At 42.3% G+C, this 13,087-nt stretch overlaps 1 protein-coding gene across 8 annotated transcripts in view; it reads right to left on the bottom strand.

The window, feature by feature from the left end:
• The window catches only part of HELZ (helicase with zinc finger), a 173,908-nt gene that overhangs the window by 37,987 nt on the left and 122,834 nt on the right, over window positions 1-13,087 (bottom strand). For all 8 annotated transcript variants that reach the window (XM_088468535.1, XM_088468537.1, XM_088468538.1 and 5 more), the window contains 3 exons: window positions 8,643-8,790; window positions 3,998-4,181; window positions 2,973-3,201 (listed from right to left, as the gene is read on the bottom strand). In XM_088468535.1, coding sequence (XP_088324661.1) covers window positions 2,973-3,201; window positions 3,998-4,181; window positions 8,643-8,790 — 561 coding nt within the window. The remainder of the gene's footprint in view (window positions 1-2,972; window positions 3,202-3,997; window positions 4,182-8,642; window positions 8,791-13,087) is intronic.

Genomic DNA, 13,087 nt, shown 5'->3' with positions numbered 1-13,087 from the left:
ATACCGTGATAAGGCTCCGAAGGGGATTTGCAGGGACAGAGCTTTATCGCAAGCTCTGTCCCTGTAAGGGATTTGTAGTAAATCCCTGTGATATTGCCTGAATTCGCAATGCGAATTCACTCGGTAATATCACACTACAATCTGCATTCAATATGCGGATTGTAATAAATAGAGCCCTCTGTGTGTTATAAGTCGCTTTACAAGGGGCGTGCGAGAGCCGCCGACTCCAGCGAGACTCTGCCGCTCCTTGCGACTTTCGCAGCAAATATCAGTTTCGTAAAGCGACGCGAACACCACGCAGCCTTGCTGATTAATAGGATATACAGCATGTGTGTGTTTTGTGTGCGACCAAGTCTGTAAAATCATCACAATGGAAAACAGCCGCTGACACTAACGTAGCGTTTCATATGCAGATACAGCTGCAGTCGCACACAGAACATATACATGCCGCATATAATTTTAATAGGCAAAGTCTGCTTGTGCGGCAAACGAAAGATGACCGAAAAGACACCTGGCATAAGTAAACTTGCACGGGACTAGGCGTGACAAGAAGGGCTATTTAACGCGATGACAGCAACGACGACGGAGGACAGATCTGTAGGTGCCCAGTACATTTAATTCAGTCTTAAAGAAAAGATTTCCAGAGCAAATTGTATTAGGACAAGTTAATTCATGGAGCACTATATTAAATGTGCAAGGTATTGGGATGAGGTATTAATGCATGTGAAGCCATGAGAAAAGCCCTGGGTACTAGAAACTAGGGCGTAAAGGTTTCTGAGCACAAAATATAATGTGAGCTATGGTAAGAACTTACCTTTGTTAACTCTTTTTCTTCGAAGTCAATAGGGTCCACAGGGAGACCTTGGGGTGTAGGTGATGGGAACCAATCTGGGCACCACGCAGTTTAAGTTTTCAGCTCCCAGGATGCCATGGTCCACTCTCCCTATACCCCTCCCCCGAGCCAGAAGAACCTCAACTGGTAAAAAGCCAAAGGCCGGAGTAGAATAAGAGAGAAGGAAGACTGGAACTCTCAAGAATCTCACGCTCACAGAGACGGAAACCGTTGACCAGTATGATAGCCCATACGAAACCAGGTGCGTCAGGGCGGGTGATCTGTGAACCCTATGGACTTCGAAGACAGAGTCCCAAAGCAGTCGTTTTAAGGGCGGGGACGCTCAGAGGAGAATCCAGCGCACAAAGGAAGCATCCTGAGAGGCGAAGGTATCAAGTGTATAGAACAGTAGAAAGGTCTGGATAGAAGACCACGTGGCCGCCTTACAAAGCTGAACAGCCAAGGCACCCATGAGGGACCCACAGACCGAGTAGAATGAGCCTTAATAGAAGCCGGAACACAACTATGAACCCTAAGGAAACAACAATGATCCAAAATACATACAGTACATACACAGTGACAGATATTGGCTTTCTATCCTGCACACTTCTTCCTGCAGTTGTCAGAACTGCTGCTTGTAATACAAGGTTTGCAAAGTCTCTTGAAACATAATGAGTTTTCAGTGACACCCGGAAAGTGTCATCAAACACAGAAGATTATACGTGCAAACACAACAGTTAACGAGTTGGTGCGAAGCAGGAACTGCAGGCTATCCGTCTAATCATGCAGTCCTGTGCTTTTACAGTACTTTGAAGCCAAAAGTCTTTATCAGCAAATGATTTGTTTACATATCCCGAATCAGCCACATATTTCCTATTAAACTAGACCATTTGTTGGCTCCAATTAGCTTCCACTGGGAAATAAAGATCTATCTAATGCTGGGTACACACAGAACGATATCTATGAATGATAACGATATCGTTCATCTAAATATCGTTCATACCTATGCAGTGAACCACCAACGATGCGTGTTACCGCATGAACGATAACGATATCTATGATCGTTCGTACATGCAGGCTAATCTGGATGATATCGTCAACTTTGCCTGTTCAGAGATGTGGCAGGATGACTACACTGAAAGATATCTTTCAAAGATCTCTTTTGGTGCGTACACACGGTCAGATATTCTGGTCGATATAAACAATAACGATATAGTTTATCGTTCGATCGTTGTATCGACCTGAATTTTAGCCCCTTTCAATGACCAAATGATGGTCGATGCGCGGGCACGAATGGTTGATATTGATATCGACCATCGCCCGTACATGCAGGCCAACCTGGTCGATATCGACCAGGTTAGCCTGGTTACTATAGGCACCCTCGATCGTTGATCGAGGGTCGTTATAGTAGTTGGGGAATGGTGAATGTGCTGGATGTAAAGGTGCCTATCCACTAGACAATTAAAATGAGCGATTGAACGATAACGATATCAATATCGTTCGATAATCGTTTGAAAATAGTTTGCAGATTGTTTAAAAAATTGGTCTTTTAGACATCTATCATCGTGCAAACATGCTGGTCAACCTGACGATAACGTCAGGTTCAGCATATTTGCAGAGGATTGATGATTGATGAACGACTGCTCGTTCAGTGTAGGCACATCACAGACTGACAAACGACTGCACGATTACGACATTGTCTTTTGCCTGTCTTCTAGTGAATAGGCAGCTTTAGATCATGATCATCCAGCACATGCTGGTCGATCAGACAACGATATCTGACCATTGTCTGATCGACCCGTGTGTACGGGCCATTTGAAAGAGATCTTTGAAAGATATCTTTCAAGTCGTTGGTGGTACAGATCGTTCCGTGTATACCCCGCATAAAAGAAAACTTTGCAGTTTTCCCTAACTAATACAAAGCATGCTTTCAAACTATTTTATCTGGACAAAACATACATAAAGATATTTTCAAAACTTCAAAAGCGAGCACTAATTTTTATTAAGCTGTACCCAGCATTAATTCTTGTTCAGTAACTGCTCTGCACTGAAACGGTCTAATTTACAAATATATACACCAGTTCAATCTCGTGTCTTACACCAAGGCAAAGACAAACCATTAATAATAGAGATACTGTACCTGCATCTTCCGATAGAGCACAAGGCAATGGGGTCTCCAACCACAGCCACCAGGGACTGGGCCCGAGTAATGGCTGTGTTCAGAAGTTTATAATTGGACAGGAATCCATAGTCCAAATCTTCGGTGGAATCTTCCAGGAGCTGCTCCTTGCGTTTGATTGGGGTCTGTTTGTGTTTGCATGTGTGCCGGGTCCGGACTGTGCTGAGGAACAGGACTCTGAACTGTTTCCCTAGAGCCAGGAAACAAGGGACATGTGAACGTTTCCTCTAGCATGGTTTCAGCCATTTCTACATTTCACTCAAAGATTTAATCTATTTGCATCCTTGGACATCTGTAAACCATCTTTCCATTACAACATTTCTTCTATCCTGTACTAGGTAATCTGAAGAAAGCAACATAATATATCCTCTATCCGGGTTCCAGTCATATGTATGTTAATCCAAAAACATTTCAAACCCATCTCTAGACATTTGTAGGATACCTCACGTAAGAAAAATAGACTTCAGTGGCAAGTTACTTTATCCTGCCTTTTATTTTTTTTAGAGAATGTTGTTCTGTTAAAGAATAATAAAGAATACATGCATCTCCCAGGGGTTGGGTACAGGATGCCGGTGCTCGGGATCCCAGCGGTCAGAATCCCGACAGTGGCATCCCGACAGGGTTAGGAAACTGCCACTTGTCGGTCAGTATCCTAACCCTTCCCCTCTCCGTACCCCTAACCCTTCCTTCCTGGTGCCTAAGCCTAACCTCCCCCCCAGTACCTAAGCCTAACCTCCTCCTCCCTGCACCCTAAACTTAACCTTCACCTCTTAGTGCCTAACCCTAACCCTCCCCCTAACACAAGTACTTACCGTTGGGATGCCGGCCCCGGGATTCTGGCGCCGGCTTCTAAGCACCAGGATCCCGTCAGGATTTTGACCGGATCCCATCTCCCAGTTGGATGAAAAGAGGAAATAAATCGCTCTACATACTAATTTCTGATGCTTTTCATAACTCTTATGACATATATAAGTAGTGACACTTACCCTGGACATTCAGCACTCTTTCCACACTAACTTCTGACAGGCGTTTCTTGCGTAGCTCAGCTCGGATCCGGAACACCTGATCTGCATAGGGGGTTACCACACCAATGCTACCATCATCTAGCTTGCCCCACGCCACTGGCCATTTCCTCCTCAACTCCTCAACACGCTCTACCACTTCAAACACCTTTGGGAGGCAAGAGGAAGGATGGGCAGTGTATAAAGTTCTAACCAAGCATATTTTCTATGTAAAAGTTGTACTTTAAATACACCAGGATGAAATAATGGCGAGCTGCCATTGAAGTGTTATCACTTAACAAGGAGGTTTTAATCTAAACACCACAATTACGGTGCTATTTGGCAGCAACATGAAAGGGAGAGCACCGTAATTACATTTATTTCTTGGTTAACCCCTGTGCCTTATAACTGTGTCTAGAGCCAGCAAAATGACAGGTATCTAATTTAGACCATGATTAATCTTCTACTTTAATACAGAGGAACAATTCATCCTCTGAAAAAACACAGTAACAATTTATTTTTAATTGCACGCTGTTTATCAATGTCATTACTAAAAGAAGCACAATTATTCTGGGGGTAAATAATAACTTCTTCTATATGGAAATGCAACTTGAATAAAGTAGATAATTAAAAAAGCAAATGAGTCTGCTGCTGGTTTCCCGTACCAGGCTTCAGTGTCTTACATGCAGCGGTGGACTTCTCCGATGAGCTGCTAGTTTCGAATATATACTAATTGTGGGTCTTGAGAAAGGTCCATGTGGAACCAAAACATTGACCACCCTATGATGTAAGCATTAAACTACCTTATTGTGATTACTACTGTGGCGAGTGCCCCTCTTTCTTTGAAAACAAAATAAAAATTATATATATATATATATATATATAAAAATCCATTGGTAACTTTTCAGTCAAAAAGAGGGCACTCACCATAATATAGTGAAAAAAGGTACAACTTTTAATATAGTTACTTCATCTCAGTAAAGCAATACGGTCATCATAATCATCGACGTTTCGACCCATCCGGGTCTTTATCAAGACGAGTTGCCGTGCGTCATCCGTTCAGCACGCTAACAAAGAGCATACTAAACAGACCACCCAGGCTCCCTTAAATCGCATCATCAATATACATTAGCACCTTAATCAACCTATCACTACCCACTGATGTCACATACACTGGTGTATCTACCTGCGCCCGATCATCCCTGCTGTGCATCTGGCCAAGGGGAGGGGACTCCCACCAAGCAAACAGGTCCGTATTGGTTCAATAGCTATGCATCAACAACCAGTGACCATGCGTGTCACCAACCCGGAAGTACAGTGGTAAGCATAGCACACGCCATCTACAGACGGGGTGTGTAACAGGGGAATAGACGCACTTAGTCCCAGCACCTCAGGCCATCTGGTCACACCCAGGATCACCATGAGTAGTACCCCACAGCAAGACTCCCCGTGATCCATAGCTCTCACTACCCCATGCGTGTCAGTTCACCGGAAGCCAGTAGCCAGGTAACCAGTGCGTCTATTCCCGTTACACACCGCGTCAGTAGATGGCGTGTGCTATGCTTACCGCTGTACTTCCGGGTTGGTGACACGCATGGTCGCTGGTTGTTGATGCATAGCTATTGAAAAAATACGGACCTGTTTGCTTGGTGGGAGTCCCCTCCCCTTGGTCAGATGCACAGCAGGGATGATCGGGCGCAGGTAGATACACCTGTGTATGTGACATCAGTGGGTAGTGATAGGTTGATTAAGGGGCTAATGTATATTGATGATGCGATTTAAGGGAGCTTGGGTGGTCTGTTTAGTATGCTCTTGGTTAGCGTGCTGAACGGATGACGCACGGCAACTCGTCTTGATAAAGACCCGGATGGGTCGAAACGTCGATGATTATGATGACCGTATTGCTTTACTGAGATGAAGTAACTATATTAAAAGTTATACCTTTTTTCACTATATTATGGTGAGTGCCCTCTTTTTGACTGAAAAGTCACCAATGGATTTATCTATGGAGCATGCTCAGTGTTCTCTTTAGTGGTGCACCCCATGGACTTTGCTGAAGTGGATGTGAGTGCAGTATTTACTAAGAGAGAGAGAGAGAGAGAGAGAGAGAGAGAGAGAGAGAGAGAGAGATAGATAGATAGATAGATAGATATAGATAATCTATCTATCAGCTTAAGACCTCCAGTGCCGCCGATTACACTGTACAACAAATTAATACTTTTAATTTGTATCCTTTCTAAAAATAGTCATACATTACTAATTTTCGGTCACGAAAAACTAAAATGATTTCAGAATGTTTTTACTAGCTCTATTTTTTGAGCTACACTGCTTGCACTATACTGTATGTACACTTCTAATATAGTCATAGTGAAAAGTTATTTTAAAATAATCTGATATTTTCTTGATAGAAAATAAATAACAGTTGTTTAAATTCAATCACAAATAAGAACGCAAAACGAAACAAACATACAGCATACTAAACAAACATACAGCATACGAAAGTACTATCTAATATAGTGGCCTATTCATGGGGGTGCTTTCTCTTTGCTTGTAGCTTGTACTCCTCTTCTGGGGCATCTCTTGTCACTATACAACAGTAACGATTCACCTACCCTGATATCTTTGTTCCATTGCTGAAATGTCTTGGTGGAATCGCTCACTATGCTTGTCACTCAGTGCACCACAGTTATCTTGTGTGGGTAATCCAGTGAATCACATATATTTGAATAGGGGAGGGGCCAAATAACTGATTCATTTAATTGGGTCATTAGGCCCCGTCCCCTTCTGCGTGGAACGCAGATTGCTGGTAAGATTTTCTCCATTCTGCCCACTTCACTAGGAATACCCCTACATCGTAATAAATGGGCTATATCTCGGAACTCAGAGCTAACAGTTTTAAATGTCATATTCATTCTTTGCATGCTGAAATCAATTAGAAGTAACTATTTTCACATCGGAAAAACATTTTCATTGTTGTGCAGTATTACCGGGACTAATATATATGTATATGCATATAAGTATATATTAGGGATGTGCAGGCTCGGTTCTACTCGGTTCCGTTCGGATTTTTTTACCGAATCTTATTGGGTTTCAGCTGTCACGAGTTTTGGATAGCCAATAAGATTCGGTAAAAAAAACGAACGGAACCGAGCCTGCACATCCCTAGTATATATATAGTCCTGGCAATCGGCAGTACTGGAGGTCTTAATCAGATAGATAGATATATATATATATATATATATATATATATACACACACACACACACTCTGGGGCAGTCACTGGAATGCCCTATGCACTCTGGGATGCTCATGATACTTTTTGGTGGGCACTACGATGCACTATATAATGAAATGTTGCTAGTGCTAATTGGTCTGCTAACCACATCCACGTTTGTGTTGGGCCTTACCTACAGCTGATTTGGTCCTACCTACATGGGGACACATTCCGAAGCATTTTCCAGGACAACTTTAAATTCCCACAATCAGCAGACACACTTACTAAACACCCCAGTTGGATAAAAGAAGGTTCTCACAATTATCAGTCCATAAAATCTGAGAGAACTTAAGCACCAATATAAAAGGTTTCACATTTTGTATATAGTAAAAGCTACCCAGAGGCTTTTTATCATCTGTGAATTTAATGAAGTAGTCAATTAATATAAATTGATAAAATGACCTTACAATATTACACGTATAAGGTTGTGTGAAATATTTTACCTTCTTTGCCACCTGAGCCTGGGCGTAAAGCAGTAAAAGGGCTGGATACTGATAAAATGTGCTACATCATGTTTATAATGATTAAAGATAAATCAGAGTCACACATACATATGTAAGCACAGATGAATGTGTAAAAATCCATGCACCACACACAAGAAATTTTGCATCAATAAAGATTGCAAGTTGATCATGTGTTTCTAGTCTTTGGTTGGGTACACACTTGCGCGATATCGGCACAATTTGGGCAAATCTGGCATATTGTGCAGTGTGCAAGTCCGATGGAGCGTGCTGTACGGCCAATCACACAATATCGCATGCGAGACTGTACATAGTAAGGAAGCACGAAACAGTGATCGTTCCGTCGTTAAATCTTAATTGTGTACCAGCAATCTCCTTTGGAGTGGGGCAAAGGGAAATCGCCCCCACCATCGGCATGATTGCCGGACGTACAAGTGTGTAGTCAACCTTAGGCTTTCATTACCGTCAGATATTGGTGTAGTACATTATGTTAACAACAACTTTGACGACAAAGTTTTTGACGGCACAACAAGCCCAACACCACAATCTTGACCCCAGTAAAATGCTAAGCAAAGCATTTCAACGCTATCGACAGTATAACCGTAAACATGCTGAAAGCATAATGTTTGCAGTTACACTGCCAACAGCGTTAAAATGCTTTAATTAGCATTTTTCAGGTGTCATTGTGCCGACAAGTACATTGTCGTCAATGTTTCTTTTGACATTATTACTGCATACTGTCAGATATTTTGTCTATCACTTGAACTTTTAAAAACAAATGTCTTGTTCTTTTATATCACAATCAAGAGCATACACAATGTCCACTTTTTGCAATGCAGCCCATTTCAATCCTGACTGCTAAGTTTTATTCTGTTTGCAAAAAAACAAGCTATACCTCAGCATTGTTGTAGAAAGCTGTGCTGTTCTTCTCCTGAACATCCTCTCCCCGTGCAGTGAAAAACGTCAGAGGGTAAAAGTCCTTGTGAGCCGGCTGTTTGCCGCTGGCCATTAGCTTCCCCTCGTAAAACAGCTCAGAAGTGTAACTGTGATAGTGAAAGGTAGAAAAACAAGAAAAAACGAAAAACAGTCAAATCAGTCTTTCAGAAGGGAGCATTTTTTTAACCTACTGAAAATGATTTTCGCCTGTGCTTGTAGGGAGATTCAGACTTTGGGTAAGCTTCATCCACTAGGGGGCAAGGGCTTTCAACTCCAATACTCAATTACTCCAAACAGATCATATTTTCAGGGTTTCTTTAATAATAAACAAGCAACTTCATCTATTTGACTTGGTCAGTAATTAACTTGTTTCCACAGACAGAAATCCTGAAAACATAACCTGTTGGGAGGGGAAGTAGTCAGGATACCGGCAGTGACCATACCGATGGCCACAATACTGGCAGCAGAATCCAGACGGACAAAATACCGACAAATCCAGATGGTGAGTAATAGGGTTAAGCAGTAGGGGGGACCGTTCGGGCTAGGCTGCCAAAGAGGACAATTCGGGCTAGGCTGCGGGAGGGGTGGGTTCGGGATAGAAAACTCACCAAATTAGTCAGTACCAACAGCAGAATCCCTACAGTCAAAATCCTGTGACCGTTGGGATGGTCATCGCTGTGATATCGTAGCCAACCCATTGAGAGTACTTGCGGACAAAACCCCTGCTCTAGGGGGTAGGATACTGGAAGCAAACCAAGTTCCTCCACTCCCTATAATTCCCCAGTCCATTCCCTCTGCTGTCAGTTTACGAGTAGCAGAGAAATGTGTGGTAACAGAAAAAAAACCCATAAAGAAGCAGCTACTTACTGGGCTGGATTTGCATGACCAGAAGCATCAGAGAAAATTATTTCTCTCATCTTGTAGTCACAGATATGAAATGTCCCAAGGCCATTCATAAACAGGAGGGATACAATGTCTTTGGTATAGGTCTGGCTGAGGCTACAGTACAATATTTACATTTTAAATTTTGTCCGGTTCTCCTAAGGCTCCTTAAAGCATGACCCAAGAAAAGTGAATTAACTGAGCTATTAGAACTGAGGACAACAGTTTTCCTTCTGTGGACTAAACTCTAGATCCATATAGAGACATTGAAAGGTTGTGCCAAAGCTTTATTTATAGCGCCATACATATCTTTTGGATCCTTGAAATGTACCCCAGTAAACAGTTGATCACATTCACAGTGTGAAGCACCTCCTTGCGACTCTAATGATAAGAGAACAACGGTTGCACATCTACTTCCAGGCCTTCAACAGTAAGTTAAGTTGTCACCAAAGGACAAAGCGCACTGCAACATTTGAAGTGCAGAGATCTACACCATACAAGAGCTGAGAGCTAGAAGCTTCGCCAGGCCACCCTGCAAGCAGATGATTACCTGACCTCTGTTTAAAAATCTTGGTCCTTGTAACTGGTTTTTAAAGCACTAGGGTAGATGTAGGAAGATGACGTTTTTTCATATACAATACATTATTTATGATACAGATGTGTCCTTCTACATCGATCCTAAATATGCCACATAGTGCGACATGCCTGATGTGAGTGCAATGCAATGCGATGCGACTAGGACGCACCAGGAGACTCTGCTAGTTAATTTGATATGAGACACTTGTATATATCTGTTTGCGACTGAGTCTGTATACTTAAATCAGCACCGTCTACTGGTGCATCCTTGTCACGACACCTTTTCGGCAATAAAAAACACGAAAAAGCCGCCCGGCACTAGCAGAGTCGAAATGGCCCTGCCGCGCCTAGAGGGGCTATTTGGCTCGACTGCAGCAAAGATGTGCGAGCATATATCTGTAGGTTCATAAAAACTTTTTCACCTAGTGGATCAAGGCCTGAAGAACCTGTCTGCAAATGGCAGACTTGTCAGGACCTGGGGAAGGAAAACAGTACCATAAAATCCTGGAATAACCGAGGGTGGAGATACAACTCACCAGGCATTATAACTCCAAGCCAACCACTCAATTTTCCAGGAATGGGATGTACAGAACCAGAATGCTAAGAACAAACAGTTCCGTACACTACTATATAATCCAATAACTTTCCTGCATATCCTGAGGGGCTGTGATGGTTTAAGTAGCGCTTGGTAACAATTGTCTGTTTGGACCCTGACAAGCCCTGAAAAAAAATATTCCAGGAGCTCAGTGACAAAATTATAGAGCTCAAAATATTCATGGTCAGGATGCTCTCTTAGTGGAATTGTGTCTGGAATTAAATGGTGTAAATGCACCACTCTCACCCATGTACTCTGGTGTGTTTTTATCACCTGCCAGCCTGCAACTGAGAAATGATTGCTCATCGTCAAGTGATACACCTCCAGGCAGTCAAATTCACTAGGTTGGGTATGAAATCCCTGCAGTCGGGATGCCTGCTGACAAAATGCCGACAGCTGCATCCCGATGCTGGGTCGGGTAAGTATGTTAACCCTCCCCAACCAGCACCCTAACCATCCCCGTTAGGGCCTAAACCTAACCCTCCCCCCTTGGTGCCTACACCTAACCCTCCCCCCGTGGTGCCTACACCTAACCCTCCCCCCGTGGTGCCTACACCTACCCCCACCCCCTCAGTGATGCCTAACCCTAACCTCCGCCCCCCTTCCCAAAGGTTGCAACCTAATATCTGATCATTTTGGCGTCAAGTGATCTGAGAGAGAAAAACCATGTCCAGGTTGAATGGAAGGATTCCTGGGGAGCCCTATTTTTCAGTCATTTACAATTAAGATAAGATAATCAATATGTGACCAAAAATACAGTACAAACTTTGCTGAGAAAATGTTTTTGTCCCAAGACTCCATCAACTCCCAGTCCTGAGATATTTGCATTTAAGCAAACATCTACAAACATGAAAACCATTGTCTACCATGATTTAAAAGATTGCTGCCATTTCTCAAAAGAAATTAGTGGTTTAGAAGTATTGGCCTATAGGTATAACTGACAAAAAAGGACTTAAAAAAAAAATGGTTAAGCAATTAAATATTTCAAAATTTGACCACTTGAGATGGAGTGACCTACTGTGGTGATAAAAGCAAGGGGAACCAAAAGCTGAAGGGGACACGATGTTTCTCTTTCTCACTTTTCGGCAGCAGAGAATACACTGCCGCAGAGTACCACATACCAGAACTCAGCTGCCTCCCAATATGTACAGCACAAAGCCATGTGCCCACCTCTTATACAGGACACAGCAATAAAGGTTAAAATGAAAAAGCTTTTCCTCACGTTTAGTGCCTGACAGCGTGGACATTACTCACCAGTCTGTGTCCCCCCCTTACTACAGAAGGAGGAAAGACACATATATCTTTAAAAAAATAACTTTTTGGCAGTCACAATTTAACAGCTTTATTAGATACAACAATGTAGCTCATGAAAAAAACATGCAAACATTACAGAGCGCTCTGTATTGAATAAAACAGACCCACTCACAATTAATTATGAGATAACCCTTAAGTACCCAGTTTGCAAAATATTAGACTTGCATTATCCAGAATGCAGGCAATGGTTTGTTTGTTCAGGGGAGGAGTAGCCCTTGTTATAAAATATTAGGTGTACTAGCTCATTCCATAGACAATTCTTATTAAAAAAAACAATAGGATGGAATTCCAATATCACATTTACCACATCGGTATAGCTAATAGATTTCGGTCTACTCCCAGCAACACTGGGGTTAACTCTGCCAGTACAAATTAAATGGTTTTTGCAGCTTCTAGCAAGCAGTTATGCTCCAAGATTTATTGCTGTCATACATACTTTATTCCTCCTTGATTTATAGGAAGCTTAAGTATATTCTTATGTGACAGAATTTATGAAGAGACGATCCACAAGACAAGACAAGGGGTTTAAGAGAAGTAGCACCACCCTACACAAAGTGACTACACATTTGCTGTCCCACTTCATCAGAGTGTGGTTAAGATCACTGCACAGATACAATTTATGTTTTTTTAGACCAGCTAAATGGATAGAGGGGCAGGGACTGGGGGAGGGTTAACCTGTTCACTGCCAGATGGAACACAGAAGGATTACAGAGAAGACAGGACACAATAGTAGAGAACAGTGAGGAAAGATTATGGCATGACATACATTTGATGATGAGGGGCTATTCAGGATAACTGTTCCAATACAAGGCTGCCCCTTGTGGACAAATGATCATGTAAAATAACAGTAATGTCATATTCTCAACATCAGAACAAGTAAATTATTTGTAAACTGTGCAAATTGCTTGTTAAAGAGGTTATTTCTTTAAAATATAGATTTTTTTTTCTATTTTTTGAGTGGATGGGAGATATACAGATGTGACCATATACATCTTATCTCTGTGAGCTACAAGTCGAGTCAAACAAAGCGTGAGGGC

This window comes from Taudactylus pleione, unplaced genomic scaffold, assembly GCF_031769625.1.
Source record: "Taudactylus pleione unplaced genomic scaffold, aTauple2 ptg000012l, whole genome shotgun sequence".
Lineage (NCBI taxonomy): Eukaryota > Metazoa > Chordata > Amphibia > Anura > Myobatrachidae > Taudactylus > Taudactylus pleione.
This window is presented reverse-complemented; position numbering and strand designations above follow the sequence as displayed.